The following is a 27,359-nucleotide window of genomic DNA, read 5'->3' as shown; positions in this document are numbered from 1 at the left end:
GTGACATCTTTCCCAGTCTGACCCAGTTCAGAGCATGCAAAAGCCACCAGAGATGTTTTGGCAGTGATTTCCCATCCCTTGAGCCTGGAACAGCACCTTCATCATCGCTCCTCTAGGATGTGGGGTCACTAAATCACAGCTAGGTTTGGTATCTCAAAAACTCCTCTGTTTGCTAAAAGCTGATGTGGAAAGAGGCTGCCCTGCACGTGGCCAGGGTTTAAACCCCCTCCTGCCCTACATTTGTGTGTACAGGTTTCACAATGCTGGCTTTGGCACCGAGTTTCCTTGTGTGTGTTCAAGCCCTAAACCCACATTTGCGATCTCTTCACATTCTAGCCCAGCACATGTAATCAGGGGGTTTGTTAACTGCAAATTATATGCACCAAAACTTGGATTTCCTGGTAGATAAAGGCCATCCTGGAAAGTATGGCATGACAATTCTCTTTTACAATGTGCATCTAAAAGAGCTGTAGCCAGTAAAGGAACTGAAAGGAAAAGCAGTGCAGGAGTCAGGTATGATGAGAACATCCTCAGTGTCATTTCTTATCACTGTAAAACTGGCATTATTATAGACAATGATTAACGTACAGAGGCAGTAGGTACCAAAAAATTTGTGTGCACTTCAGTTGTGAACTTGGCTGATCTCAAATCTGGGGAAGACACTGGGTGCTCTTCTCAGCCTTAGGGAGCTCCCAGTCTGCACACTGATTATATATAACTAAAAAAAATTTCATATAATAGGATATAATATAATATAATATAATATAATATAATATAATATAATATAATATAATATAATATAATATAATATAATATAATATGATATGATATGATATGATATGATATGATATGATATGATATGATATGATATGACATGACATGATATGATATGATATGACATGATATGATATAATATAATATAAAAAGATATATTATATATTTATGTATATTATATCTATAAATATATTTTATATATTATATTAAAATGTATAATATATATTTATATATTATATATATTTATATATAACACATATAATTATATATTTATTATTATATTATATTATATTATATTATATTATATTATATTATATTATATTATATTTTTAATTATATATAACTCCAAAAATTTTAACACTATTTATTTTTATATATTGTATTACATATTAGATTTTAATATATTTTAAATTATATATAACTAAAAAAATTATATATAACTCAAAAACCAGCTTCAGATATTTCTGCCAGTGAAGTCGAGGGCAGCCCCAGTGAGGGGTCTGGCCACAAGCAGAGCCTCAGCTCAGCCTGGGAGCCACACAAAGTCAGGATGAGTTGTGGTCTCTTCCTGGAGAAGAGAATTGAGTGCATTTCTGCAGTGGAGATTTCAAAGGCACCGTGGCACAGCACAGGAGCTGCTCAGGTTATCTCCCTGTGGCAGGCAGGGATGGAGCACAAAAAGCAGATTTTACAGGCAGGCAGGGACTCTGCTGCCAGGGATCCTGGTCTTTCCCCACAGAAAAACCCAAATATTGGGGAGGTTTGGAAGCTGTGTTAGAGTCACCTGGTGCCTGTGATATCAGCTGTGCTTTGCTCTTCTCTGAGCTAATTCTCATTTGGAGCCCATCATTAGCTGGCGGCAGGATTTTGTAATTAAAAATTGTGATCTTAATTAACGTGCGTTCTGGTTTAGGGCTTTCCTTTTATTTGTTAAAATTTGTGTCCACATTCAGTCAATTCAGCTGGAAAGGACACGTGGCTCCCTCCCAGGGCTTGAACTTTTAGCTGTGGATCTGCCCTAACCCAGAGCCACCCAGCTCACTGGTGATTTGTTTGGGCTTCCATGGATACACGTGAGGGCAAAATTTGGTTTGCTAATTTCCAAGGGCCCTCACACAGAGTGCTGATGGTTCCCCTCCAGTAACACCTGGTTTAAGGCCAGATTATTAATTTATTCCTTATAACAGCAAGCAGATTCTCCCATCCTACATAAAAGGAAATCAAGTCTTTTCTGGTAAGTAAATACTTTCCAGCATCAGGAATATTTTGCAGTCTGGACCTGGATGAAGAGTCTGTTGGAGATCCAAACTATTTGACCTTGGCTTGATTCCTCTGAAGTCTAGAGAAAGCATGAGGGGAGTGAAGAGGAAATTGGCTGCCTTATCTTTATTTCGGTTGTGCAAATTTTTAAAATGGAATCCAACACAGTGCCTTTGTTTATGGTCATGTGCTCCTCCAAAAAATTGATGGAACAACAGATGCCCAAATATTCTGCAGTTATCCTCCAATGAATATTCTGTATTGTTCATTTAATACTAAGTTATTAAGTAATATAAAATCAAAAATAATTGAAAAAAAAAAACCACCTAAAAAAATCAACCTAAATTGCCATTAAACACCTCTGACATAGGCAATGTTCCCAAAGGACCCAAGTGTCACTTCCTGACAAATGTCAGGGCTGGGAGAATCTCACACAGAGTTTGGGAAGAGGCAAACCTCAATCCCTGTCATTGTGACCCAGGAAAGATTTTGGTGCTGTCATTCTTTCTTGTCATGTTGCTCCCATCTTGCTGTAACCCACTTATTTATTGATCCACGCACCAGAAGGTGAATATGGACCAAAAGGGTTATTTTAGGAGGTGACAGGAAGTCTGAACTTTGCATTTGTGAAATCTTGGCTAAAAATGACTTAGTCTCAGCCTTAGCTAAGAAACTATCCAGTTTGTGAAAAACTAAAGCTTTGTTGGCTTTGCTATTTTTTTTTTTTTGGGGGGGGGGTTGATTACAATTTTTATTGCACAGCAAATACTTTCACTATGAATTTTTTTACATGTATTTACACACAAAAATAACCTTCTCTCACTCTCTCTCTGTATGTATCCTGTGTGTGGATTACCCAGAGCTGTTTTTATGCATTATGGATTAGAAAGCTCTCTCTAGGCAGATCAGGTGGCAATTCCTCCCCTTTGAGCAGTTTTCTCTAAGAAATTTCTAAGCTGAGCTTTCCCCACCTCTGTTGGGAGGATGTCCCATCCCAGAGACACATCAGGGTGTGCCTTGTCCCAGGGACTTCTCTGAGGTCACTGAGATGAGATGGGCTCCTCTGGAGCACAGAACATCCCAGAGATGTGATAAATTCATAAAATCACCCTGCAGCCAGTGCCAGGCTCTGCAAACAGATGGGGAGATACAAGCACTGCCAGCTGCCCTCCCTGCAAGGGTTTCCTGCCCTTTCCTTCCCCAAATAGGAGGATTGAGAGGGCAGCAAGTCTGATGGTTAGGGCAGAGGGAGAGGTTCCAGGGGGAGTTTTCAGCAGAGCTATTCCTGCCCCAAATGAGTGGGTGCAAACAGAGGACGTGACAGAGGGTGTTCATATCACCTAATTTTAGGTCCCTAATTTAGAAATCTGATCTTCCTGCACACCTCTGTTGCTTTCTAGTGGAAAGCAGTGAGCCTCTTCAGAGAGAATTTCAGAGCAGGGACCAGACTTAGAGCTGCAGTGATCCCTGTGGGAGCTGCTGTCTCTGCCTTCCAGCTGCAGAGGAGCTCTCAAGAGCAATCTTTGATCTTCAGCACCTCTGTCATGGACATGAAGCAGTTCATCCTTTCTGCCTCTGCTGTTTCTTCTCTGCATTCTATTTATTCAAGTTAATGAGCTTTTTTCTCCATTTTCTTCTGTGGAGACCAGCTTTGAACCATGTTCTCCAGGCATCTCATTGAGGAGGTGGCTCCCCATCCCTCAAAACCAAAAAAAATCACATGCAAGTGATGTTTCTTTATATCTCTCCAGGAAAGCAGTGATTAATGATATATTCTAAAGAGCAGTTTGGGCTATGCAGCTTGAAATCTCTCTGATCATTTAAGTGAAGAAAAACACCAATACCAGAAAGGAGCTGATCTTGGGAAGAGCATGACCATAAATTCGGAGGTTTCTGTGGTGGTGTTTGAGGGTCCCCAGGATGAGGGAAGAGATGAGAATCTTGACTTGATGTTTCAGAAGGCTGCTATTATATTATATTATATTATATTATATTATATTATATTATATTATATTATATTATATTGTATTTTACATTTACATTACATTACATTACATTACTTATTATATATACTATACTTAAACCATACTAAAAGAATAGAAGAAGGAGACATTAGAAAGTTAGAAAGGAATGAATATTAAAATCTCGTGACAGACTCAGTGAGTCTGGCACAGCTGGCTGTGATTGGCTATTAATTAAAAATAATTCACATGCTGAGTAAACAATTCTTTAAATCACATTTCAAAGCAGTAAAACATGGAGAAAAGATTTTGGCAAAGGGATTTTTCATGAAATATCACAGAGCCAGGTTTCCATGGCAGGGAGCTCTGACTGTCCCCATTCTGTGCCCACAGAGGCCATCGCGGCCGAGTCAGCAAACCCCAACCTGCTCCCCAACGGGGTCAGCTCCCTGTGCTCCATCTGTGGGGACAGAGCCACTGGCAAGCACTACGGGGCCTCCAGCTGTGATGGCTGCAAAGGCTTCTTCAGGAGGAGCGTCCGCAAGAACCACGTCTACTCCTGCAGGTACCGAATCTCAACAATTAACAAAAAATCGATTTATGTGGGAAATGATTTGGGGTGGGGATCAGGGGTTTGTATCTCAAATGTCAAGTTGCTATGCTGTGAAGGCCACCAGTAGCACTGCAGTTTGATTTATAAGGAGAAAACTCAGTCCTGTCTCTAAATTCAGTCCTATCTCTAAACTCAGTCTTATCTCATTCAGACCCTGAGACCTTCTGTGGTGCATTGAGCAAATGCGCCATCACTGCTTTCCCTACGGGGTAAAATGAGGGAAAATCATAGACCTGAGAATGGAGGGAAACTCATAGTCCACAGAAAGGATAAGGTTGGAAAAGATCTTTGAGACCCTCCAGTCCAACCTAAAACCTGAGGTTTGACTGATGTGATAAATACATAAATGCAGACACTGGGTGTGGAGTGACACCATGACCCCGTCACAGCACAGCAAGGGGAGGCCAAGGTGGCAAAGGACCAAAGCTCCAGAGATTTCATATTTCTTGTTTTTCCTGGTGAAGAACAGGCATCCAGGAATCTGTCACCTCTAAAGCCCTCTCACAGCTTCTTCATTCTTGTTTTGAAATACAATAAATTATGTACACTCACTTATCAGTGATGATTTTATGAATATTCTGAGAAATATGTGTGGACCAGAGATGATTCACATCCACTTTGGCACACAGGTATACATTTGAAAGGGGTTTTTTGCCAGGAGGAGGCTATAAATTATAAAGCTGCTATCTTGATTTGACCTTAGGAAAAATGATATTTATTTTAGCACAGGAGAAAGTGGAAAGAAATCCCAAACCTCAATACACTTAAGCCCTTCATCTCTAGTTAAAACCTGGAAGTTTTCTTTCTGTTCCAAAGCCTTTCCTCCTCTAAGGGCATTCCAAATTTTTCCAATGCGAGTCACCCTACTTGTTTAAAATGTTCCTGGTGCCCTTATCACTCCAGGACATGGAAGACACCTGAGGTGACAGCAGTGTCCATCTGCACAATGCCCATCCCATGAGCTGTGAGAATTCTGCAGGAGGAGATGAGCTCTGTAATGGTTTATTTGAAATTTCAGCTGTCGGTCTCCTGGGAGCAGAGTAGTTGCCGCTCCCCAGGAATCCATGAATCTCTGTGATATTTGGCAGCTCAGGGAAGATCCACAGCATTGAAGCCAAGCTTGTGTGCAAGCCCTTATTTGGTGAGCTCAGCCCAGCTCAGAGCTCTGCTTATGGCAGACGTGAATTCCTCTGAAAGTCTTTGGGCTTTTGTACCTTTGGCTTTTTCCCAGTCTGGGAAAGCGCCTCAGCTTTTACAGCCTGATGGTCCCACATCATCTCCTCTCTGCATGGAAGATTCCCCTTCCATTGTTTCACCCTCCATGGGGAGAGCTGCCAAGGCTGTGTGGGCCACCCCTGGAACAACACAAGGGTTCCTAAATCCCCATGGAAAGGAGGAGGAATTGGGAGGCCATGGGCCTCAGAACAAGGCCGCAGGCCCAAAGGCCTTGTGGCCCTTAGCGCGTTTTGTTCTACGCAAATCGTAGAATAGTTAACAAGTGAAACCAGACAAACCCCAATGCCAAACACCCAAAAACTGTCTGGATGTGGGAGAGGGAGCTCCTACAAAAGCACAACTGGAGTCACAGTTGTGTTTTTATGGCCAAACCCATCCCAATCCCGGCAGGGTGGGTGGTCTGAAGCTCCCAGCTGGAGGGAGCTGCGGTGGGGAAAAGGAGGAGCTGGGCCAAGCCAACACTGATTCAATCCATCTCTGGCAAACCTTTGACTCTTCTCTAGGATCATGCAGTGTGGAGCTCTGGGCCTGTATTTGGGGCTGCTCAGGGTGAGGACGTTGCTCCAAGTTGTATTTCCCATCTCCTCCCAGGTTCAACCGACAGTGTGTGATAGACAAAGACAAGAGGAACCAGTGCAGGTATTGCAGGCTGAAGAAATGCTTCAGAGCTGGCATGAAGAAAGAAGGTGGGTGCAAAGAGACATTTCCAGCCTTCCTGTTCCATTGCAGAGCATGGTGGGGAGCAGCAGCAGCACTGGCTGAAGAGATGATCATTGTGGGTCACAGAGAGATATTTTTTGTTGCAGCTGTTTGCCATTTTATCTCCATTTCAGTGAGAGCCCAGTGACATTATTCACCTGTCCTGTGAGGCTGGTCTTTTAGTCCTGGGAAAGGGATGGGCCTTATTAGGTCTCTAAGTGCTTTACAACAGCAATTTCCTCTCTCCATACCCACTGGTGTGACCCCTAATCCCCCCTGTGCCAATCTCAGTGAGGATCTGCCACCTCCAATCTCATAAATGCCATCAGTTTGCTGCTTCAGATGGTGTGGTTGGCTCAGCTGATGCTCACGTAGCTGCATGCAAGGGCAAGGTACAGCCTGAAGGAGGGGGAGCCTCTCCTGCATGGCACAGGGCATGGGCAGAGCTCCAGCAGCAGGGTGACTCATGTGTACCCCACAGCTGACTCATGTACCCCAGCAGGGGACATGACTCAGAGCAAAACCCTTTGGTTGTTCTGCTGGAGACAAGGTGACTGTGGAGCCACCACCAGCACCAGCACTGAAGGACCAATCCCATACTGGCCAAGACTTTTTGTTGTACTTCCCATCATCTGTACTGAGGAGGAGCAGAGTTGTAGGTTTGGGTGCCAGTGACCAGCAGGATGTACCTTTTCTAATGGAAATATTGTCATAGTGCCTAATGCTCTGCAAGAAAAAAAAACATTTCCATCAACCTGGGCCTACATGCAGCTTCCCTGGGGAAGTCTGGGATCTACCACAGCTCTTGTCCAGTTCTGCTCGCTGGGAGAGTGTGGATGATCCTGTTTTATTGTGATTGTCCTTGTCTACTGAGTGCCTGACAAACTGGGGGGCCCAACCCACCCAAGGTGCAGGTTCTTGGGTGATGGTTTCACACTATTCACACTCTTTACCCTTTGTGCTGTTTCATACTCTTCAGTCTTCATTTGTGCTGTTTCCCAACCCACTGGCAGCTAAAAGATGAGGGAGGTAGAAAGGAGCTTGAAAGTTTCTTTCCATGTCACCAATTTCACCCAAGGGGTGGAATTGTGGCTCCACTGAACCCAAGGGGAAATGTACTGTCGATTTCTGGTAATTCATAAGATTTTACTGGTGATTAAATGATCTTTCCCATGTTCTGACCATATGTTTTCCTGGAGAAAAAGGGTGTTTTGAAACCTGGCATAACTCATGGATGAAGCAAAAATGCCAACTGGTTTAATTTAGGAGAAATGGAGTAAATACAGCAGATGGAAAAACAAGTAGTACTCAAATTAATAAAGACAAAATTGAAGCTGATTTGGTCAGTTCTAGATGGGATCAAGCCAACTGCCAATGCAGCAAACTGCCCTGCATGGAAAGGCTGAAATCTCGTTATCAGATCTATTCTTTGAGCTGAAGCATGATTTTTATTGGTTTTTATGGTAAAAGTTATAAAACCTTGGCTCATGCCTCCATCACTGAGTGCAGCTTGATGAGAGATGACTCATTTCAAGTTCCACATCGTCACATTCCTTGAAACTTTTTTATGAGTGCAGTCAGGTTGTGCGCTCGGAAAACGCGCCTGTGTTTGGCAAGGAAGATTTTTAAAGCACCTTGAGCAACTGCTGTGCAGAAATTCGCTTAGCTGACCAGAGCTCTGTCCCGAGCACATGTGCAGGACTGGGAAAGAAAAGTTCTTGCACAATTGTGTGCACAAAAAGAACACAGCTATTTGCTTTTGGGTGGTTCTAGATTAATATTAAACAGCATTGCGAAGCCTTAGGGAGAAGGAGAAGCCGTGTCTTGGATGGGGCACTATTGGAGTGGCCAAATATTTGTACAAAATCTTTTGGAGCGTGCAGGGGTTGGTCTGGGGAGGTGGCAGTGATGATATCAATGCTGTGTGTCCAAGCACTGGCACAACCCTCTTTCCCTGGCACATTCCTTTGGGGCCAGCCCCAATAACGGCAGTCAGAGTTTCCAGGGTGTGGCAGTGGCATTGTTTATCCAGGCAGAGGGGGAAGGAACTGGAAAGGATCCTTTTCCCAGGCTGGCTGTGACAATACACCCAGGGTGGGGTCACCCTCGCGGTGCCCCACTGACCCACTGCTCTGTGTCTGTGTGCTCAGCCTGGAGAACTTGCTGTTCCCTGGCAGAGCTAACTGATAAATGGGAATTTTGGATCCAGAGGGATTGTTTTTATTTTTTTTCTCCCCAGTCTTCATGTGTTGTAAGATGTGATGTGACACGTTTGGATATTTCTTTTTTTTTTTTTTTTTCCCCTTTTGGAAACTTTTCTAGTGCATAAGGAATTGCAAGGAACTGTGCAGCCTGGTAGAAGGCAAATTTCTCCCCTAATATGTAATACAAACACCTGAGCTACATGGTGACCAGATCTGCCTGGGGCTGCAGGATTTAAACTGTACTGGGGAAGTTTAGGTTAAATATTAGGAAAAGGTTCCTCCCCTAGAGGGTGATAGGGCACTGAACAGGCTCCCCAGGGAATGGTTGAGAAAATTACCTGTAGGATCTTTATATTGTCTTGTCTGTACAGCCTGAATTTGATCCTATTTTCAGGAAGGACCAAGATTGCCCTCCACAAGAGGCTTTTGAACTGAGATGGGATCCAGGTTTCACCAGCACTAATGAGAGCAGGGAAGGGACAAAACTTGAGTCTTGTGGAAAGCCCAGTTCCCAGATTTCCTAGAAAACAGCTCACTCAGAATCACTCCTACACTAATTGCATTCTTGGTATCAATAATTCACTTTAATAACAACCATTTAATTTAGGATGAGGAGGGAGGGATAGCCTTGTCTGAACAAAAATCCTCTTAAGTCCTAACAGCTCTGTGATCAGGATCTAACATTTCCACAGGAGATTCACTCCTTTATTCTTGTGTTGGGGCTGTGCCAGGGGGTGGTCTGGACGTTTTGGGCATTTTTGGCTGTTCCCCTGAGTTCCTCTGTTGGCTCAGAAGCTTTGATCTCTATTTTCTTGCACAATGCCACCAGACAGGGTTTTGGGTCACTGCAGCATCAGTGGCTGAGTAGAACACCAGGTACTCAAACACCCAAAGAAAACAGCAGGATTCTATTTTTAGCAGCTCCCTGAGATCATGTTTAACCTGGACTAAATCAGCAGGGTGTGATTCCTCAAGTGAGCTAGGTCATCTCCTCACATGGAGCTGAGGGCCTGAAAACCTGGAAGCCTTTTGAAAGGGCAGCACTGCCCTGTCAGGATTCAGCTTGCTTTTGGTGGGGGGAAACAAAATGAGGTGTTAATATTTAACCTCTCATTCCCTTCAAAGTAATTTATGAATGTGAATGAGCTTCTTTAGTTTTATACAGAAGTAAAAAAAAATGTTATATCACTTATTGCTGCAACAGTAAGAAGGAGAGAGTGTTTGAGGGAGGGTTTGAGGCTGTTCTTTATTATTGTGAAATTGGACAGGTTTATAGGACAGTTTTATTAGTGCTTCACAGGGCCTCTATCTTGTTTCATACCTTTTGTTTGCACATTTCTTTTGCCAGCTTTCAGAATGCTGGGACTGCAGTTTATTGCAAAGAAGGATGGAAAAGATAAAGGATCTTCTCTACCTTCAGTAGTCATAAATCAGTCCACAAGCCCCTGAAAGGATTAAATGTACATGTACCATTGGGATTTATTTGCAAATAAAACACACCACACCTACAAAATCCGAGGTAGCTCAGGAAAAAAAAAGGATTATTTGTGGATATAAATTAATCAGGCAGCAGGAGGAGTAAATCTGTTGGTGAAGACAGGAACACTGGTGAGTGCAGCACGCAGGCACTGCCCTCCTCCTGCTCCCTCTGTGCCATTTATCACTGCATTTCCAACCCCACCAGCATTAACCGAGGCTGGTTTTAGTGGAATAATGATGGAAAGAGTAATTCCTGTGTAGACAAAGCTGGAATCTCCTCGTTTGCTGTGGAAAGTTACTGGTTTGCTGCTCTCCCAGCCAGTGCCTGTGACAGTGTCCACAGGGGTTTTCGGTTGAGGGAAGAGACAGAGATCTGAGTCCATATTTCAGAAGGCTAGATTTATTATTTTATGATATACATTACAATAAAACTATACTAAAAGAATAGAAAGAAAGGTTTCATCAGAAGGCTAGCTCAGCTAAGAATAGAAAGGAATGATATAAAAGGCAGCTATCTTGGACTCTCTGTCTGAGCCAGCTGACTGTGATTGGCCATTAATTAGAAACAACCACATGAGACCAATCACAGATGCACTTGTTGCATCCCATAGCAGCAGATAATAATTGTTTGCATTTTGTTCCTGAGGCCTCCCAGCTTCTCAGGAGGAAAAATCCTAAGCAAAGGATTTTTCATAAAAAGATGTCTGCGACAAGTGCCTGTGCCCCATTTACTGCACTCCCTGGAGGTTCCTCATCCCAGGCAAGGCAGTGAGCACAAACAGTTTGGGAAGCAGGGGCTTGCTGCAATCCCACAGCCCCTGTGTGCTTGCCCAGAGCTGCAGGCAGAGTGTCCAGCCTTGCTCAGAGTGACAGAAAACCCTTCCGAGGGCTGCCCTGCGTCACAGGGAGCGTTTGTTTGTGTTCCCATCCCCTTCCCACTGCCAGGACATGCTGCAGCCAGGGACAAGTCCCTGGAGGGGGACACCAGCATCATTCTCCCCTCTCCCTGTGGGAAAGCCCAGCTTGGGGACACGCTGTCCCTGCCCAGCACCATCCTGGGGACTCTCTGTAGGGCTGGGTGGATCTTTGTGGTGCTTTCTGCCTTTGGGAATGTGCAGAGAAGGAAAAAAACAAAAAACAGGGAGCGAAGATTTTGCCAAGTGCTTCTGGAAATAGCAGCCCCTGGGAGACAGAGGGATCCAGCACTGGGTTTTTAGTAATTCCTGCAGGTTTGTTGGATTTTATTGACAGCAAAGGCAAGATCCCAGCTGAGCCTGCACCCCCAGGGCTCTCCCTGTGGGAAAGCCCAGCTTGGGGCCATGCTGTCCCTGCCCAGCACCATCCTGGGGACTCTTGTCCCTTCTTGCAGGGCTGGGTGGCTCTTCATGGTGCTTTCTGCCTCTGGGAATGTGCAGAGAAGGGGGAAAAAACCCCAGGGAGCAAAGATTTTGCCAGGCACTTCTGGAAATAGCAGCCCCTGGGAGACAGAGGGATCCAGCATTGGGTTTTTAGTAATTCCTGCAGGTTTGTTGAGTTTTATTGACAGCAAAGGCAAGATCACAGCTGAGCCCAGCACCCCCAGGTCCCTGGAGCACTCCCACTGCCTCACCAGGAGTGACCTGTCCCTTCCCTTTCACAAACACAATAAATACAGCAATATAATCACTGCGCAGTAATAGATTAATTTTTGTGGCAGGTGAAACATTAACTCCCCTTTGTATCTAATTCCATCACATCTTGGGTGCTTTCAGAGATAACACCCCAATCACCTTGAGAAAGTCACTCTGTACCATCCACTTGCACTGGAAGATTGAGCTTATCAGAGCATGAGGGAAGCACTGAAATATGTGCCATAAAAAGACTGGGGAAAAAAACAGGCTGAGGCTTCTTAAAGGAGTCTGTCATGGGACCAGGACTGCCTGGCACTGTAGGATTTACAGAAAATCAGATGTGTAGCTTGGTTGGAAAGGCAAAACTTGTCCTTTTTGTTGGCAGAGAGGCCCACCCTGAGAGTACATGGGGGAGCATCTGATATAAATCCAGGTGTTTGGGGATTTTACAAAACAGTGATGACACAGATGGGGTCAAGCTTATTTCTCCTGAGATGCTGGCACTGACCTTTCTGGTCATGAAGTGCCAAGATTATGGTTTCTATAACCACCATCACCTTCAGGCTGACCCCTCATGTACAGGGCAACTCGTGCTGCTGTCTGAGCAGGGTTAGCAAAGCCTCCCAAAAGCTGTTTGTTCTCTAAATTGGTGACAAATTGCCTCTCTGTAGTGCCCACAGCCTGAAAATGCTGCAGGGATGTGTTTGTGCGTGGCACCTTTCAGAAACGGATGCAGGTACAAAGTCAGGCTGATCCTGACTGACAGCAAGGCTGAGCCCCAGATCTTGGAAAATAAACCCTGTTGATAAGGGGAGGCATTGATTTTTGTCACTGCTGCTTGTTTTGTGCCCTTTTGCTTTGTTGGCCCCTCATGAGAGGCTGGTTAGGAAAACAGAGCAGTGGTTGGACGTGAGCTGGAAGGAAAAAACACCTTCCCTCAAACTGTGCAAAGCAATGCCCATGTTTTTCCTTTGTATGGATTCCCAGGGATGAGTCCTGATGCCCTAAAACAAGACCCAGAAGTGGGGCAAAGACTCAAAAGAATGATGGCAAAATAGCTTTGCTGATTCTGCAAAAAGGGGGAAAAAATTGCTGGAAAAATCTTCTCAAAAGTGGCTATTTTGTAGTAGTGTTTCTGCACCCAAGGGGTTAAAGCACAGAGTGAGTCGTGCTTTGGCAGCTCTGTTTGAGTCATTTTACCCCAAATAAAGTGAAATGTGTCTGGGATTGCTGCATGGAGGAGGGAGAGGGATGTGCTGCCCTATCACCACATGCTGAATCCTGCTGCCTCTGCTTCAGGGATGTGACAAATGCCTCTCTGAGCTGTTGTAGCCAAGATCTGGGAGCTGCCAGGAGAACACTGAGTGTGCTCAGGCTCCTTCCCCAGCCCCGAGCTGCTGGACAGAGGCAGGAGGGCTTGGGGGAGAAACCAGCACTGAGACCAGCTTGGGTTAAACTGAAATTCCCTTTCATGTTTTTTCTCTGCTGCTGTTTCACTTGATGGCTGCAGTGGAGGTGAGTCAGCTCTCAGAGGCTGCTGCAAAAATAAATGCTGAAGTGCAATCCCTGCCTTCTGTTCCCTGTGCAGGGCTGATGGAGCATGATGGATGTGGCTGGTGCTTCAGGGGGAAGGATGCTTTAAAGGGTGGAATGGGCCTCAAAAATCAGTGGGTTTTTCCCAATTCACCATGGCATGTCCAGCTCTGGGTTGATCTTCACTCTGCTGTGGTCCCTGCAGTGTCACCAGGGTCTGTGGTGTTGCTGTTTCAGGACTCTGAGCTTGTTTCCAGCAGGGATTTGCAGCAGCAGAGCTGGTGACAAACCCTGGCTTGGCGCTGTCTTCATGTGTCACAGGCTGGCTGAAATCAGCTGTGTGATGGGCAACACTGAGGGAATGGTTTCAAGAGGGATTTAAATTTCCTTTTCTTTGAGCTTCCTCCATGCAGTGACTCTTTTTGTTCCCCACAAATGTCCCCTGGGGTCACCAGCTCAGGGGCAGGGGACGCTCCAAGGCTGCTCTGAGGTGGCACCAGGGGATGCTTTCCCAGCCCTGCCATGAGGGGAGGTGCAGCCCCAGGGGCTGTGTCAGGAGCTCAGCACAGAGCCCTCAGGGCAGCCATGGCACAAAGGGGCACAAAGGGGCACAAAGGCCAGGGCTCCAGCACTGCCAGGTGGAGAGAGGTGACCCCAAACCCCCAAATTCCCCCTGAGCTGCATCAAATCCAGTAGGACCAGCAAATCCCCCATGGGTGCTGCTCTGAACCCCAAATGGCCTCATCTCCCTCTTGAGTTTGGTTTTCTCCCTCTGGAGTGGCATTTTCCCTCCCCAGAGCCTGTTTATTCCAAATCCAGCCACAATGGAGGGTCTTGAAGGAGCAAAGCCCCATCCACTCCTGTGAGGGACCACAAGGAGCAGCAACCACTGCTTGGGGCAGATTTCTTACTGACACAACCACTGGGATTTTCTCTCTCACACAACCGTTGGGATTTTCTTACACAACCATTGGGATTTTCTCACTGGAAATACCATTGGGATTTTCTCACACAAGCACTGGGATTTTCTCACTGCCACAAGAACTGGGAATTCCTCACTCACACAACCACTGGGATTTTTTCTCTCACACAACTGTTGGGATTTTCTTACACAACCAGTGGGATTTTCTCTCCGGCAAAACCATTGGGGTTTTCTCACACAAGCACTGGGAGTTTCTCACTGCCACAAGAACTGGGAATTTCTCACTCACACAACCATTGGGATTTTCTCGCTGGCAAAACCATTGGGGTTTTCTCACACAAGCACTGGGAGTTTCTCACTGCCACAAGCCCCTCTCTCTGTCTCTCCTTCCAGCCGTGCAGAACGAGCGTGACAGGATCAGCATCCGCAGGAGCAGCTATGAGGACAATGGCTCTCTGTCCATCAACATCCTCACCCAGGCTGAGGCCATGGCACAGCAGGTAGGACACGTGGGGACAGCCCCTCCAAACGGGTCCATGGCCCTCAGCAATCCCAGCCTGCTAAACCAGCCAGGGCTGGATGGCTTTTCTGCCCTTGGATGGCTCCAGCACAAACCCACAGGGAAGAAAATGTAAAATATCCAAAAGCAGACAGGAAAAAATCCATTATCAAGGCCATACATCCCTCAGGGAGCAGGTGCACCTTTGGTGGGAGATAGAAAGCTGAAATTCCAAGGGCTGAGGGATGTTACAGAGCCCAGGTCCCCTCTTCCCCCAGCCTAAATTGTTGCTGCACCCCTAAAATCTCACTGCATACTCAGAATTTTATCCTTCCTCACTGCTGCCTGTCCTGCTCTGAATATAATATTCCAGTCATGGTTGATTGTATCTTTGCACATAGCTTCTTTATCAGGGCAGAAAAAGAATGTGAGTAAATCCACTGGGCTTCAGCTGACGCTGATTGATTTTTTATTTCATGCCCCACCATTAATTTCATCCTGAGTCTCCTTTAAATTCTTATGCAAATACCCTTTCCCCACTGAAACACAGGGTCCAGATGTTGCACATTACATGCAGCAATGAGCCCACTTCCTTTTCAAGAATTATTGGTTTTAACCCTCTCCCTGCCACGGAGAGATCAAAAAAGCAGTTTTGTGTCGCTGAGAGCAACTTGGGGGAGCAAAGTTGGATGCATTTCATGCATTTGGCTGGCAGGAGGGATTGGTGGGAAGCTGAGACACGGTGCTGCTGAGATGGGAATGTTGATTTTTGTCCTGGAGAGCGGGGAAGGAGGCTGAGGAGGGCTGGGTGTGTGTTGGGACTGAGCACCACCTCGTGGAAGCTGCTCCATGGGCTGAGGGGATAAAACAGCGTTGTACTGGTGCAGACACAGCCAAAACTGGTTTTTCTTTCAGTATTTACCCCTGAGCCCCGTGCACAGCGCAGACATTGCCATGAAGAAGATTGCCACCATCAACGACGTGTGTGAATCCATGAAACAGCAGCTCCTGGTGCTGGTGGAATGGGCAAAATACATCCCAGCCTTCTGTGAGCTCCCCCTCGACGACCAGGTAAAAACCAATGGTCCTTCCCAGTAAATCCAGTGCCTTTGAAAGGAATTCCCAGCTGGGCTCTCACAGGAGAATCTGGCATTAACATGCAGATCACCCTCTGCAGAGAACAAACAAGAGGAAAGAAGGACCAGTTAAAAATAACTTCAGTAGCCAAAGTCCCTCAAAATATAGATTTGGTCAGTCCAACCTACAAAAGATCCAGTCAAAAAATTCTGATTGTGTCAGGCTGCTGCAGTTCTGAATTACAGGGCAGTTCTGATTTTTCCTTTAGTGGTACCTGATAATTGAATATAGAATCTGATTATTTCCAAAGAACTCAAATTGCTCAGCAGTTCTGATTTTTCCTTTACTGGTACCTAATAATTGAATATAGAATCTGATTATTTCCTAAGAACGCAAATTACTTAAAGACCCTCTTTGCTCTTTTAGTTGAAAACAGCTTCTCCTTTAGTTTGCCACGAATGTAGCACTTCTTAAAATGAGCATACACTGATATTTTCTAGCCCTGAACAGAACTTTATCTGTAGATCTGCCAGACCTAAGCAAATTGAACAGCTCAGCACTCCATCCTCTGGTTTTCCAATGGAATGTCATTTCTGTCTCCTCCAGGTTGCCTTGCTCAGAGCCCACGCAGGGGAACATCTGCTCCTCGGGGTGGCCAAGAGGTCCATACCATACACTGATTTCCTGCTGTTAGGTAAGGTAGTGAAACACACTCCTGATTTTATAATTCACCCCTCCCAGGTCATTCCCAAGCACTGTGCACCCCTGAAACCCCCTCTGCACTCCTGGGCTGCACATCTGGGTGGAGACACAGTGCTGGAGTAAAAAAGGAACAAGTAAATTCACTGGGATTTTTGTAACTGTTCCCTCAATGCTTGAAATTGTGGATGAGAAATCCCCAGGATTTAAATGGCATCTCAAATTGGGTGGTCTTGGTTGTGTACCTGAAATTGCCAAGGTCCAAGCAATGAGGTATTTGGGTATAGATACTTGGAAACTTATCAGAAATGTCTATTAAAAGTTACAGTGCAAATAGGTGTTTCATTTTTAGAGGAAAAAGAATATTATTTATTATTTATTATTTATTATGAAAATAGGTGTTTTCCACCACAGGTGGGATTGTTCTCAGAAAAATGGGAATACTGACCCTAAAAGCTTCACATTAAGGAAAAGAGAGAGGGATAACTTTGTGTGAGAAAAGAAAACCAAAAATGAAGCAGTGCAGCACTGCTTACAAACAGATGCTCGATGTAACACAGGGCAAAGCAGAGCAGAACACGGAGCAGGCACAGTGTGGGTGAGATAAATGAGCACCAAGGGATGCGATCTGGGCCTTGCTTCTCTCTCAGATCAGATTATAAAACTGCAGGCTGGAAACTGCTGCAAACAGCACTGGGAGTATCAGGGAACTGCTGGATGAGAGCAGAGCTGGAGCCAAAACCTGATGGGGAATTCCTCTTGTGTTCCCAGGGAATGATTTCATCATCCCAATGCACTGCCCAGAGCTGGAAATCGCTCGTGTGGCCACCAGAATCTTGGACGAGTTGGTGAAGCCCCTGCGGGACATCCAGATCGACGACAACGAGTACGCCTGCCTGAAAGCCATCATCTTCTTTGACCCAGGTGAGATTCCCTCTCAGGGCTTGCACAGCAGCTGGGGCTCTCCAAAATCCTGGAAAACCCCTTGGAAGCTGCTCTCCATTCCAGCCTGCCCGTGCTGTAATGGGCAGTGCTCAGTAGTGCAGGTTTAAGGCAGAAGTGAGCAATTCCTGAGTGTGAATTGCAGCCAGGCTGTTGTGCAAGGCCCTGGAGGAGTTTGGCTGCTGCAGGAGCTTGGTTTTGGAAAAGCCCATCAGCCTGAAATGCAGATGATCATTAAGGACATACATGCCCGCATTAATTATGTATAATAAGCAGAGAGAGCCAAACAAGCAGCATTGTGGAGAGTCCAGAGAGCACCATCAGAAACCACAGAGAGCTGGGCTGCTCAGAGTGCCCAGAAATATCAGGGATGTGCTAATGGATCTTGCTGGAAGCCAGCAGCAACTCAGGGCAGGGCTGATCCACAGGATGGAGAACAGGGAAATACAGAGAAAAAGCAGTTTTTTTGAAGCTTTGCTGTGTTTATTCCAGAAGCACAGGGGGCTCTGACTTGGCCCAGGTTCCAGTGGGTATCTCCCTGGAGCTCAAGGAGATGGTGGGAGAACAATCCCAAACCCAGACAATGCCCTTTTGTCTTTTAGCATGGAGAAATCAGAGTATCATCCATTAATTATTGGGGGTTTTTTGCTGTATTCACTGATTCAAAATCAAGATCCAGGAGTTTCAGGAACATCATGAGCTTTGGCTCACCAAAGCCTGCTGTGAACAGAGGAGGGATCAAACTGATTTTGACAAATTACCTTTCATCAAACCAATTTTGACAAATTACCTTCTCAGCTGATCAGTGTGCAGCTTTAGATCAATGTGACAACGAGGTGCTGAGGTTTCAGCTGGAAGGAGGGAGTGTGAGGTGAAGCTCATCCGTGCTAACGAGCAGGAATGTCCTCAGAGCTTGGCGCTGACACACAATCATTTGTTAACCACTTTATCTAATCTCTCGGCACTGCATTCCCCAAAATGTGGTGCCTGTGGATTCCTTGCAGACAGTGAAGGAAATGGGGCAGTGATCCAGAAATCTCAGGTTTAGATAGCAGCAGAGGCAGGAGTGGGAGGCTGCAAATGCCAGCACTTCACCCGACCCAGGGACAGATTTATTTGCTTAAGATGGACAAGTGGTCCTTGAAAAAAAGGATTGACCACAGGTCAAAGGCAGGAGAGCAAAACAAGAACCTGATGCTGCAGTGAGTGTAATCACAACATACAGGCACTAAAACTCCTTGCATTTAGTGGTGGCAGTTCTGACTCAAAGTTTTCAGGGGAAAATTCCAGGCTGTTTCCTTGGAAGGATAAATATTTTAACTTCTAAATTTTTCCCCTTCGCTAATGGCTGTAGGCAGACACATCCATGTGGAGCAAGCTCCTATTTTCTTACAGTTTCCCTTCAAAGTCTCCCCAAATTACTGTTTCTCCTCCAATTACTGTTTCCCTCCAATTCCCCTCACTGTTTCCCTGTTCCATGTGAGATGTGCAGCAATGGCAGCCCAGCCTGCCAGCTGATCTTGGACACTCAGAGCATCACTGCCTTCTCATCCTTTTCCTGCAAACAGCCTGCCTGTGAGAAGTGATACCCACTTCCAAAAATTTAGCAAGGTTTATTAAAACCTTATCAAAAATACAACAGAAGATAGATAGACTTTTCTCTATTCAGTTGAATAGAGAAAATATTATGCTGCCAGGAACAGAGGATCTTTCCCACCATGTGCTCACCCACACAATGGAAGCTTCACCTTTTAACCTTTTAGTCCCTCCCAAAGTTCTGTCCATCAAATCCTTCATGTCCAGTGGTGGAGATCACTTCCTTAAATTCTGAATGGAGGTCAGCTGTTGCCATAGTAACGAGCCAACCCTCCCAAATGTCCCAAACCCAGGCCACCCCCTGATAACAACACAAGGCAGTAAAACATAGCTATAAATATACAAAACTTTACTTCACACATATACAGGATATTTCCCTTTTTAATTGTGAGAGCCAACCATCCCATTACTCACTATCCCACTGCCTGACAGGCCAACATCTGCCTGTACAGGTGTCCTGGGGTGACCTTGTGATGCTTGTATCCCCATTTGTGTGTTCTGTTTATGCTGGATATGTTCTGTGCCTTCAAGACTGGCTCTGAAGAGCAAATGTTTTGGTTTGGGTTTTGTTATCAGCCTGCTCCCCCACAGCTGGCGGGCCACAGAGACAGGGCAGTACATGGTGCTGCTTTTCCTTTTTGCTTTTCTCCTGCTTTTTGCTTCTGCTTATTAGTTAGTTTAGCTAAGCAGTCCAAATTTTTCCCTGGACTGTTTTTCCTTTCCCTTTTTTGGAACCACTTGTGCCTGCTCCGGACTGGGACCTGGGAAACACCAAGAGTTTGCACCTTGTGGCTGCAGCAGCTGCCCCAGCACAGGATGGACTGATAACAGAATGACCACTCCCAACAGAGACTTTCTGAATATGTCATCTTTTTCAGAGTGGTGTCATCCTGTATTGTTAATTTTGTGTGCTGGGGGTGCTTTGCCTGTTAAATAAACAGGTTATTTCCACTTCTCTCTGAGGAAACTGGCTGTGGGGAGGGGCTGTATGGGTTTGCTTTCTAGAGGTTCCCCCCCAAATTTGCCCTAAATCAGAACACACGAATGGCAATACAAACATCATAACCTCACCCTAGGACAACAGGGCAGCAATTTTAACCGCATTTCCCCCTGTCCCAGACTGCAGAGGGCTGAGCGAGCCGGGCAAGGTGAAGAACATGCGCTTCCAGGTGCAGGTGAACCTGGAGGATTACATCAACGACCGCCAGTACGACTCGCGGGGCCGCTTCAGCGACATCCTGCTGCTGCTGCCGCCCCTGCAGAGCATCACCTGGCAGATGATCGAGCAGGTGCAGTTTGTGAAGCTCTTTGGAGTGGCCAGGATCGACAGCTTGCTGCAGGAGATGCTGCTGGGAGGTAGGGATGGGGGATTTCCTGGGGTGGTTGGAAGGAAATGATTGAAGCTGATTCCGTGTTCTTAAAAGGCTAAATTATTCTGATATATGATATGATATGATACGACATGATACGACATGATATGACATGATATGATATGATATGACATCACAATACATTACATTATATTGCATTATATTATATTGCATTATTTTATATTGCATTATATTACATTATATTATCTTATTCATAATATATAATATCATATTAATATAATTATTCATAATATATAATTATTTATATGAATATACTATAATTATTAATTTATAATTAATATTTATATTAACTATATTAATATAATTATATTAATTACATTATGCTACATTGCATTATATTATATTACATTGCATTTTATTACATTACATTATATTATATTATATTATATTATATTATATTATATTATATTATATTATATTATATTATATTATTAATAATATATCATATTAATATAATCATTCATAATATATAATTATTTTTATGAATATACTATAATTATTAATTTATAATTAATATTTATATTAACTATATTAATATAATTATATTAATTATATTATGTTACATTGCATTATATTATATTACGTTGCATTATATTACATTACTTTATTATATATTGTGCTATACTAAAACTATACTAAAGAATAGAGAAAGGATACAGAAGGCTACAAAGAATGATGATGAAAATTCGTGACTTTCTCCAGAGTCCCAACACAGCTGGACCATTATTGGTCATTAAGTCAAAACAATTCACATGTTGGATCAACAATCTCCAAACACATTCCAAAGCAGCAGAACACAGGACAAGCAAATCAGATAATTAATGTTTTCATTTTTCTCTGAGGCTTCTCAGCTTCCCAGTAGAAGAAATCCTGAGTCCTGGGTTGGACTCAGTCTTGAAGGTCTCTTCCAACCTGGTCATTCTGTGAATTCTGTGAGGACGGAGGGAAAGGGTTTTAAGCTGAAAGGGAAAAGGTTTAGGTGTGATGTTGGGAAAAAATTCTTTGCTGTGAGGATGGGAAGGGTGCCCAGAGCAGCTGTGGCTGCCCCTGGATCCCTGGAATTGTCCAAAGCCAGGTTGGATGGGGCTTGGAGGAACTTGGGACAGTGGATGGCATCCCTGCCCATGGCATGGGTTGAAATGAGATGAGCTTTGAGATCCTTTCCAACCAAAACCATTTGATGAATTGTAGCTTGAAGGATCCTTCTCACTCCAATCCAACCCCAGAGCCAATTCTTTCCAGTCTAGCTCTGGAAATCTGGTGAGATTCTCAGCAAAGAATGCTCTCTGTGGTGTGGGACTCAACTCAGGCCTCCAACCTGAGGCAGTTGAGGGAAGACAACACATCTTTTGTTGGAAATGTGTAAAAGTTATAACTTTAGGGGAAATCCAGATAAGAGCAGCACTTGGGACACAGCCCAGGCAGCTGGAGAGCAGCTGAAAGCCCAGACATCCCAAGGGGCTGCTCCTACACAGCCAGAGGCTGAGAGCAGGGGAAGGAAGCAAGGATGAGCCATTAACCTTCACCCACAGAGGTCTTCCACATCCTCTGCATGAAAAAGATTTAGCCCAGAGCATCTTGTGGGGAACTATGCCAGGAATGAAGTCTCTTCCCAATCCCACCTGCAGGAACCTCTGCTGATCTCCAGTACCAGTCAGCACCTCCCAACCTCAACCAGAATCACTGCCTGGAACCACTGCCAGGACATGTCCTGCAAAGCAACATGACCTCTGTGATCCACACTGCTCCAGACCGTACGTCTCTCTTTTTCTGTTATTTACAGACCATTTTTACATTATTTACAGCCCATTTTTACAATATTTACATTATTAGTGTCAGCATAGCCGAGGAACTGGGCAGCAGACACAGCTCATATTTAATTATTTATTTATTTAAAATTTTATTTATTTTAAAAAAGTTTATTATTTTAAAAGTTTATTTATTTATTTATTTAAAATTTTATTTCTTTTTTTAACAGTTTATTTATTTAAAAAGTTTATTTAAAATTAATTTAAGTTCTTTAAGTTTATTGAAGTAAATGTAAGTTTAGTTTAGTTCTTTATTTATATGTGATTAAATCTTACTCTGGAATCAGAGCTCACAGCCCCCCTGGCTGACTTCTTTCCATGATTCCAAAGAGAAATTAGGATTTTTAATAGTAGCATGGCCCAGGGGGGTTTTGAGATGTTTCTAAAACAACACAAGGCTGCAAAAAAGGGCTAGAAATTGAGTGTTTCCATGGATTTGGCAGCACTGGGAGATGCCACAATAGAGGACAGATGGTTCTTTATGGCAGGAGTTCCCTGTGGCTGCTGCCAAACAACAGGACCTGAATGCAAGCCCATCCTCAACACCCTGGGCACTGCTGGGGGTGGGTTAAGGCATTTATCCCCTGCAGGACCAGGCTGTGGAAAAAGGAAAGTAGAACAGGAGGTGGAATTTAACAAACACAATGTCCTGTACTCACAGTCTCCCTCCCTCTGCCAGTCACACTCCTGTGGTGTATTTGTGTACTTAGTGTATTTTGCTGTTTCTCAGCTACACAAATGTTGCCATCATGTGTTTTAAGTGGCTTTTATTTAGTTTTTAAGCCCCTTTCCAGCAAAGGAGATTAGAGGAGGTACAGTGGGGCTGCAGGCTCCTCTCTGACAAGGAGATGAAGGATTGGAGAGCACTTGGGGGCATTCCCCAAGTGCAAAACCCTGAGGAGAACTGGCCATGCCTGCCAATCCACCCTGTGCCTCCTCACACCCCAGGAAAGAAGGACGTGCCAGGATCCCCCAAGCTCCTGCTCCTGGCTTTATAGGATGGTTTGCTGCTTTCCATTGAACAGCATCCAAGTCCACGTTAATTCTGTTTGTTTTCTCTCCCACAGCCTCTCCTGAGACATCCCTTCCATCTCCCTCTGCCAGCACAGGCAGTGAAGACTATAAGCTAGGCTCTAGCGCAGGGCCCAGCACCGTGGTGCAGCTGCTGCCTCACACAGCCATGTCCAAGCAGGAGATTTGATAGGGAGAGGAGGAAGGAGGAGCTGGGAGCTCGGTGGGATCCGTGCTGACAGTGAACAGGGCCCTTTCTCTTTGCAGAGCCCAAGCACAGCTCGCCCCTGCCCACAGCCGCCGCTCCCGCCCTTCCCCGCCCGTGAGCCCGGCACAGGCACGGCCTGCAGAGGAGCCCCAGCACGGAATTCCCACCAGGAACACCCCCTGGCACAAGGATTGGGGTGGTGCCATCCTCAGCAGGGCCAGGACTGGCAGCTCTTTGGGTTGTCAGGGGTTGTGACCATGGCCTGTGACCCTTCGCTGTCCCCGTCAGTCCCAGAGCCTTGCACAGCTCCTGGTAACCCTGTGTGCACAAAGCAGGGCCTCCATTGGGATTAAAAGGTCTATTCCAGCATAAATTCAATTAATTGCACTCCCATTTCTCCTGTTAGGCTTTAGGAAAAAGTATCATCACAATCTTTTGAAGGCCAAGGCCTTATTCCACCCACAGAGGCCTTGTTCCCAGTAGGGCAGCCCCTTAATGCTGTCCAGTTCTTTTTTACGATCAGGAATGCCAACATTTTGCTATTTTCCCTAATTTCCAGTATATCCAGAGTCCATTTGTGAGCCAGTGGATGGACTGGCTCTCAAATGCATGGCTAAGGAGTGGGGAGGTGCTTTCCTCAGCAGGGCCAGGACTGGCAGCTCTTTGGGTTGTCAGGGGTTGTGACCATGGCCTGGGACCCTTCGCTGTCCCCGTCAGTCCCAGAGCCTTGCACAGCTCCTGTGTGCACAGAGCAGGGCCTCCATTGGGATTAAAAGGTCTATTCCAGCATAAATTTAATTAATTGCACTCCCATTTCTCCTGTTAAGCTGTAAGAAAAATATCATCACAATCATTTGAAGACCAAGGCCTTATTCCACTCACAGAGGCCTTAGCGCCTTAATGCTGCCCAGTTCTTTTTTATGATCAGAAATGCCAACATTTTGCTATTTTCCATAATTTCCAGTATATCCAGAGTCCATTTGTGAGCCAGTGGATGGACTCTACCTTGTGAGCACATCTAACAGCAGCAAGGATCTCTGCCTCTCACCACGGCTGCTGCTCTGGTAAACCCCAAATCAAGGCTGACTTATCCCAAACCCTGCTTGTTATCTCCTGCAAACAAGAAGCAAGTGCCCCAAAATACCTTTTCCCAGTACACAGATGTGATTTTTCTGTAGTTTTGTATTTCTTTGTAATGTCTGCAGTGTGGCTCTAAATTAGCCAAGAAAAGGAACAGGCAAGTCTGTGAGCCACTTTTTAAAAAAAGGTTTTGTATTTAAAACAAGGTGCTTCTGCCTTAATGTAAAATTTAATCTGCAGTTCAACAACAAATTAAATAATCTCAGTGGTGACGACACAGCCCCAAGAGTTCCCAAATCAACTCCATAGCACTGTCACTGTGCTATGGAGTTGATTTAAATGAATGGAACCTTATTACAAAGCAAATGATCAGATTTCCACAAAACCTAAACTCATTTGTGCACCAACCTGTACCAAACAGCCACTGAGGGATCAGGAGTGGCCATCCTGAGCCCGGGGACACCATGGAGAATTCCTGGTCCAACCCTCTGCACAAATTGCTGTCCCACCCCTCCCTGCTGATGGCAAATTGTGCTGGTGGAGCCCAGAGGGGCTTTGGGGAGCCCCTGGAGCTGCTCAGGAAGCACCTGGAGCTGCAGGAAACACAATCCCAGCCCTGAAAGGGAACGTGGGAGGAGCAGCAGGACTTCCAGCAGCAGGAGAATTTCAGTGTTACCATTCTGCAGCACCAGAGAGAGCTGGGAGCCATCAGAGAGCAGCTCAAGTTTCACCTGGATCGCAATGTTTTGTTTTTCTCCTGCCTCTGATGAATTTGAGCTGACATTTTATGCTGATAGGCCTGATTTGAAACAGCTCTATCTGGAGAGCAGGTTCCACTGCAGGCATTCCTGCTGCATGACAGATGCAACTGTTGTGAGCCAGCTCTGCTTCCAGTGCCTCCAGCAGCTCCATCCCATTCCTCTTCCAGACATTAAATGTACATTTATACTCATTAATGGTAAGAAAATAAATCTATGGGGGAAATAAATTCCATATTCTCGTATTTCATCCGGACAGTTTGCCTTTTTCCCTTGAATTCAAAACCAAGTTTCCAAGGTTCTCCACTGATTTCTCCAATACAGATATCTATTTTTCATATTTTTCATTAAAAAGAATCACCTCTGGCTGCAAAGCCTGGCTTTCTCTGGATACTGATGGAATTCACAAACTAAGAAGAAAATAAAGTTGTCAGTGCACCAGTGGATGTCAGACTCAGCCCTCAGTGTTCAGCTGGTCTGGTGAAGGTTTGCAGCAACAATAATTCACTGTATAAAGGCCCAAAATAAGAGTTTTGTTGTGACTCTTCCTGGCTTCCCTATCTCAAACCCCACTTAATTAAACCAATATTTTTACGCAAACACACCTTGCAAGTGACTATTTTATTGCAATCATGGTTTGTTAACAAAAGAGGTTCAAAGCCATAATTTAGTGATATTTCCCTTGTCAGGTGCCAGCTACTTACCAGAATGGGGGACCTCAGGCAAGAAAATATTGAAATATTTCTGAGTTATGCCTTTCCTAGCCAAATCTAATATTTGGCATCTTTAACACTGAATTTGGGTCCAATATTAATTTTATGCTGCACTGTAATATAAGGAGAAATTGCAGAAATATTTTGGAGGTGCAGAGTTTTGTTTCTGTTTTTAAAAAGCAGCCTCTGCTTGCTTTGATGCCTGCTGGATAATTTCCAGGGCTCTGGTTGGGGATGACAAGAGTGAAGTGCAGGACAGGAGCAGATGTGCTACTGGAACACAGGCAGGAAAAAGAATTTCAAATATATTCAGAACATAAAAAACTATGACTAAGTGAAGGAAGGAGAATAAAAAAATTAACAATCTCATCAATGAAGAAGCACCAGCACATTAAAATTAATATTGACCTGTAACCCTGTTCAGAAGAAAAAAAATATAAAAAACCAATATAATAAATATATTCATTATATAATAATGAATAAATATATTCATTATTATAATTATATTATAATTATTATAATTAATAATAATTACTTAATATATTAACAAAAATAATAAATATACAGAACCAATGCTGGTGCACTTCATTTTAGTGTTATTAACAGATTCCAGAATCATTTTACAGCCCAAGTTCTATATTTCAACACCCCTTAAGCCATTTTCTTTCTTTCTCTTGGGCCTGAAGCCAACAGAGAGAAGCAGAACAATTATAGAAATTCATCATTTCTGCAAGGACAGGCATAAAGAAATCCATAAATGAATTCTTGCTAAGGCCAAGACTTCAGAAAGGATGTCTGGAACAATACTGACATTACTACTAGAAATTAAACAAGAAAATAAAAAGGAGATAAATTGGCAGGATCCATCTGCTGGGATGTCTGTTCTGTTCCCTTCAGAGAATAAACAAACTCTTCCTTAAAATACATAAACACAACCAAATCATTAACCTGCTCCAAAATAGCAGCAGCACTGGCACAAAGTCCGTGTTCATGGATTTGGAGCTCTTTTCTCCATAGAAACATTAGAGTGTGATACAGACCCAGAAAATATCTCAAAGTGTTTTTTGGAATGATTGCAAAGGGGAAGTGAACAGCTTTGAGTCTCCCCATCCTTTGCTGCCATTTGTTCCTCCTCCCCCTTGTTTGGGTGGACGCTCCCACCCTGCTGCTCTCCAGGCTCAGAACTCTCTTTGCTCCAGAAGCTGCAAAAACAGAGGAAAATCCAACATTTGCACAGAAAATCTGGAGACTCAAACCAGTATTTATCCCAAATTCCCTGGAAGTGC

At 44.5% G+C, this 27,359-nt stretch overlaps 1 protein-coding gene across 3 annotated transcripts in view; it reads left to right on the top strand.

Annotated features, from left to right (window-relative positions):
• LOC102073209 (hepatocyte nuclear factor 4-beta) overlaps nt 1-26,370 on the top strand; it is a 31,924-nt gene extending 5,554 nt beyond the window's left edge. For 2 of the 3 annotated variants that reach the window (XM_074550789.1, XM_074550790.1), the window contains 9 exons: nt 4,389-4,560; nt 6,436-6,530; nt 14,685-14,791; nt 15,706-15,861; nt 16,474-16,561; nt 17,338-17,490; nt 20,224-20,460; nt 22,124-22,249; nt 23,371-26,370. In XM_074550789.1, coding sequence (XP_074406890.1) covers nt 4,389-4,560; nt 6,436-6,530; nt 14,685-14,791; nt 15,706-15,861; nt 16,474-16,561; nt 17,338-17,490; nt 20,224-20,460; nt 22,124-22,249; nt 23,371-23,504 — 1,268 coding nt within the window. In that variant the 3' untranslated portion in view covers nt 23,505-26,370. The remainder of the gene's footprint in view (nt 1-4,388; nt 4,561-6,435; nt 6,531-14,684; nt 14,792-15,705; nt 15,862-16,473; nt 16,562-17,337; nt 17,491-20,223; nt 20,461-22,123; nt 22,250-23,370) is intronic. The other variant, XM_074550791.1, reaches the window with a different exon arrangement.
• Nucleotides 26,371-27,359: the final 989 nt, after the last annotated feature.

The sequence above is a fragment of the Zonotrichia albicollis genome, chromosome 13, assembly GCF_047830755.1.
Source record: "Zonotrichia albicollis isolate bZonAlb1 chromosome 13, bZonAlb1.hap1, whole genome shotgun sequence".
Classification (NCBI taxonomy): domain Eukaryota; kingdom Metazoa; phylum Chordata; class Aves; order Passeriformes; family Passerellidae; genus Zonotrichia; species Zonotrichia albicollis.
This window is presented reverse-complemented; position numbering and strand designations above follow the sequence as displayed.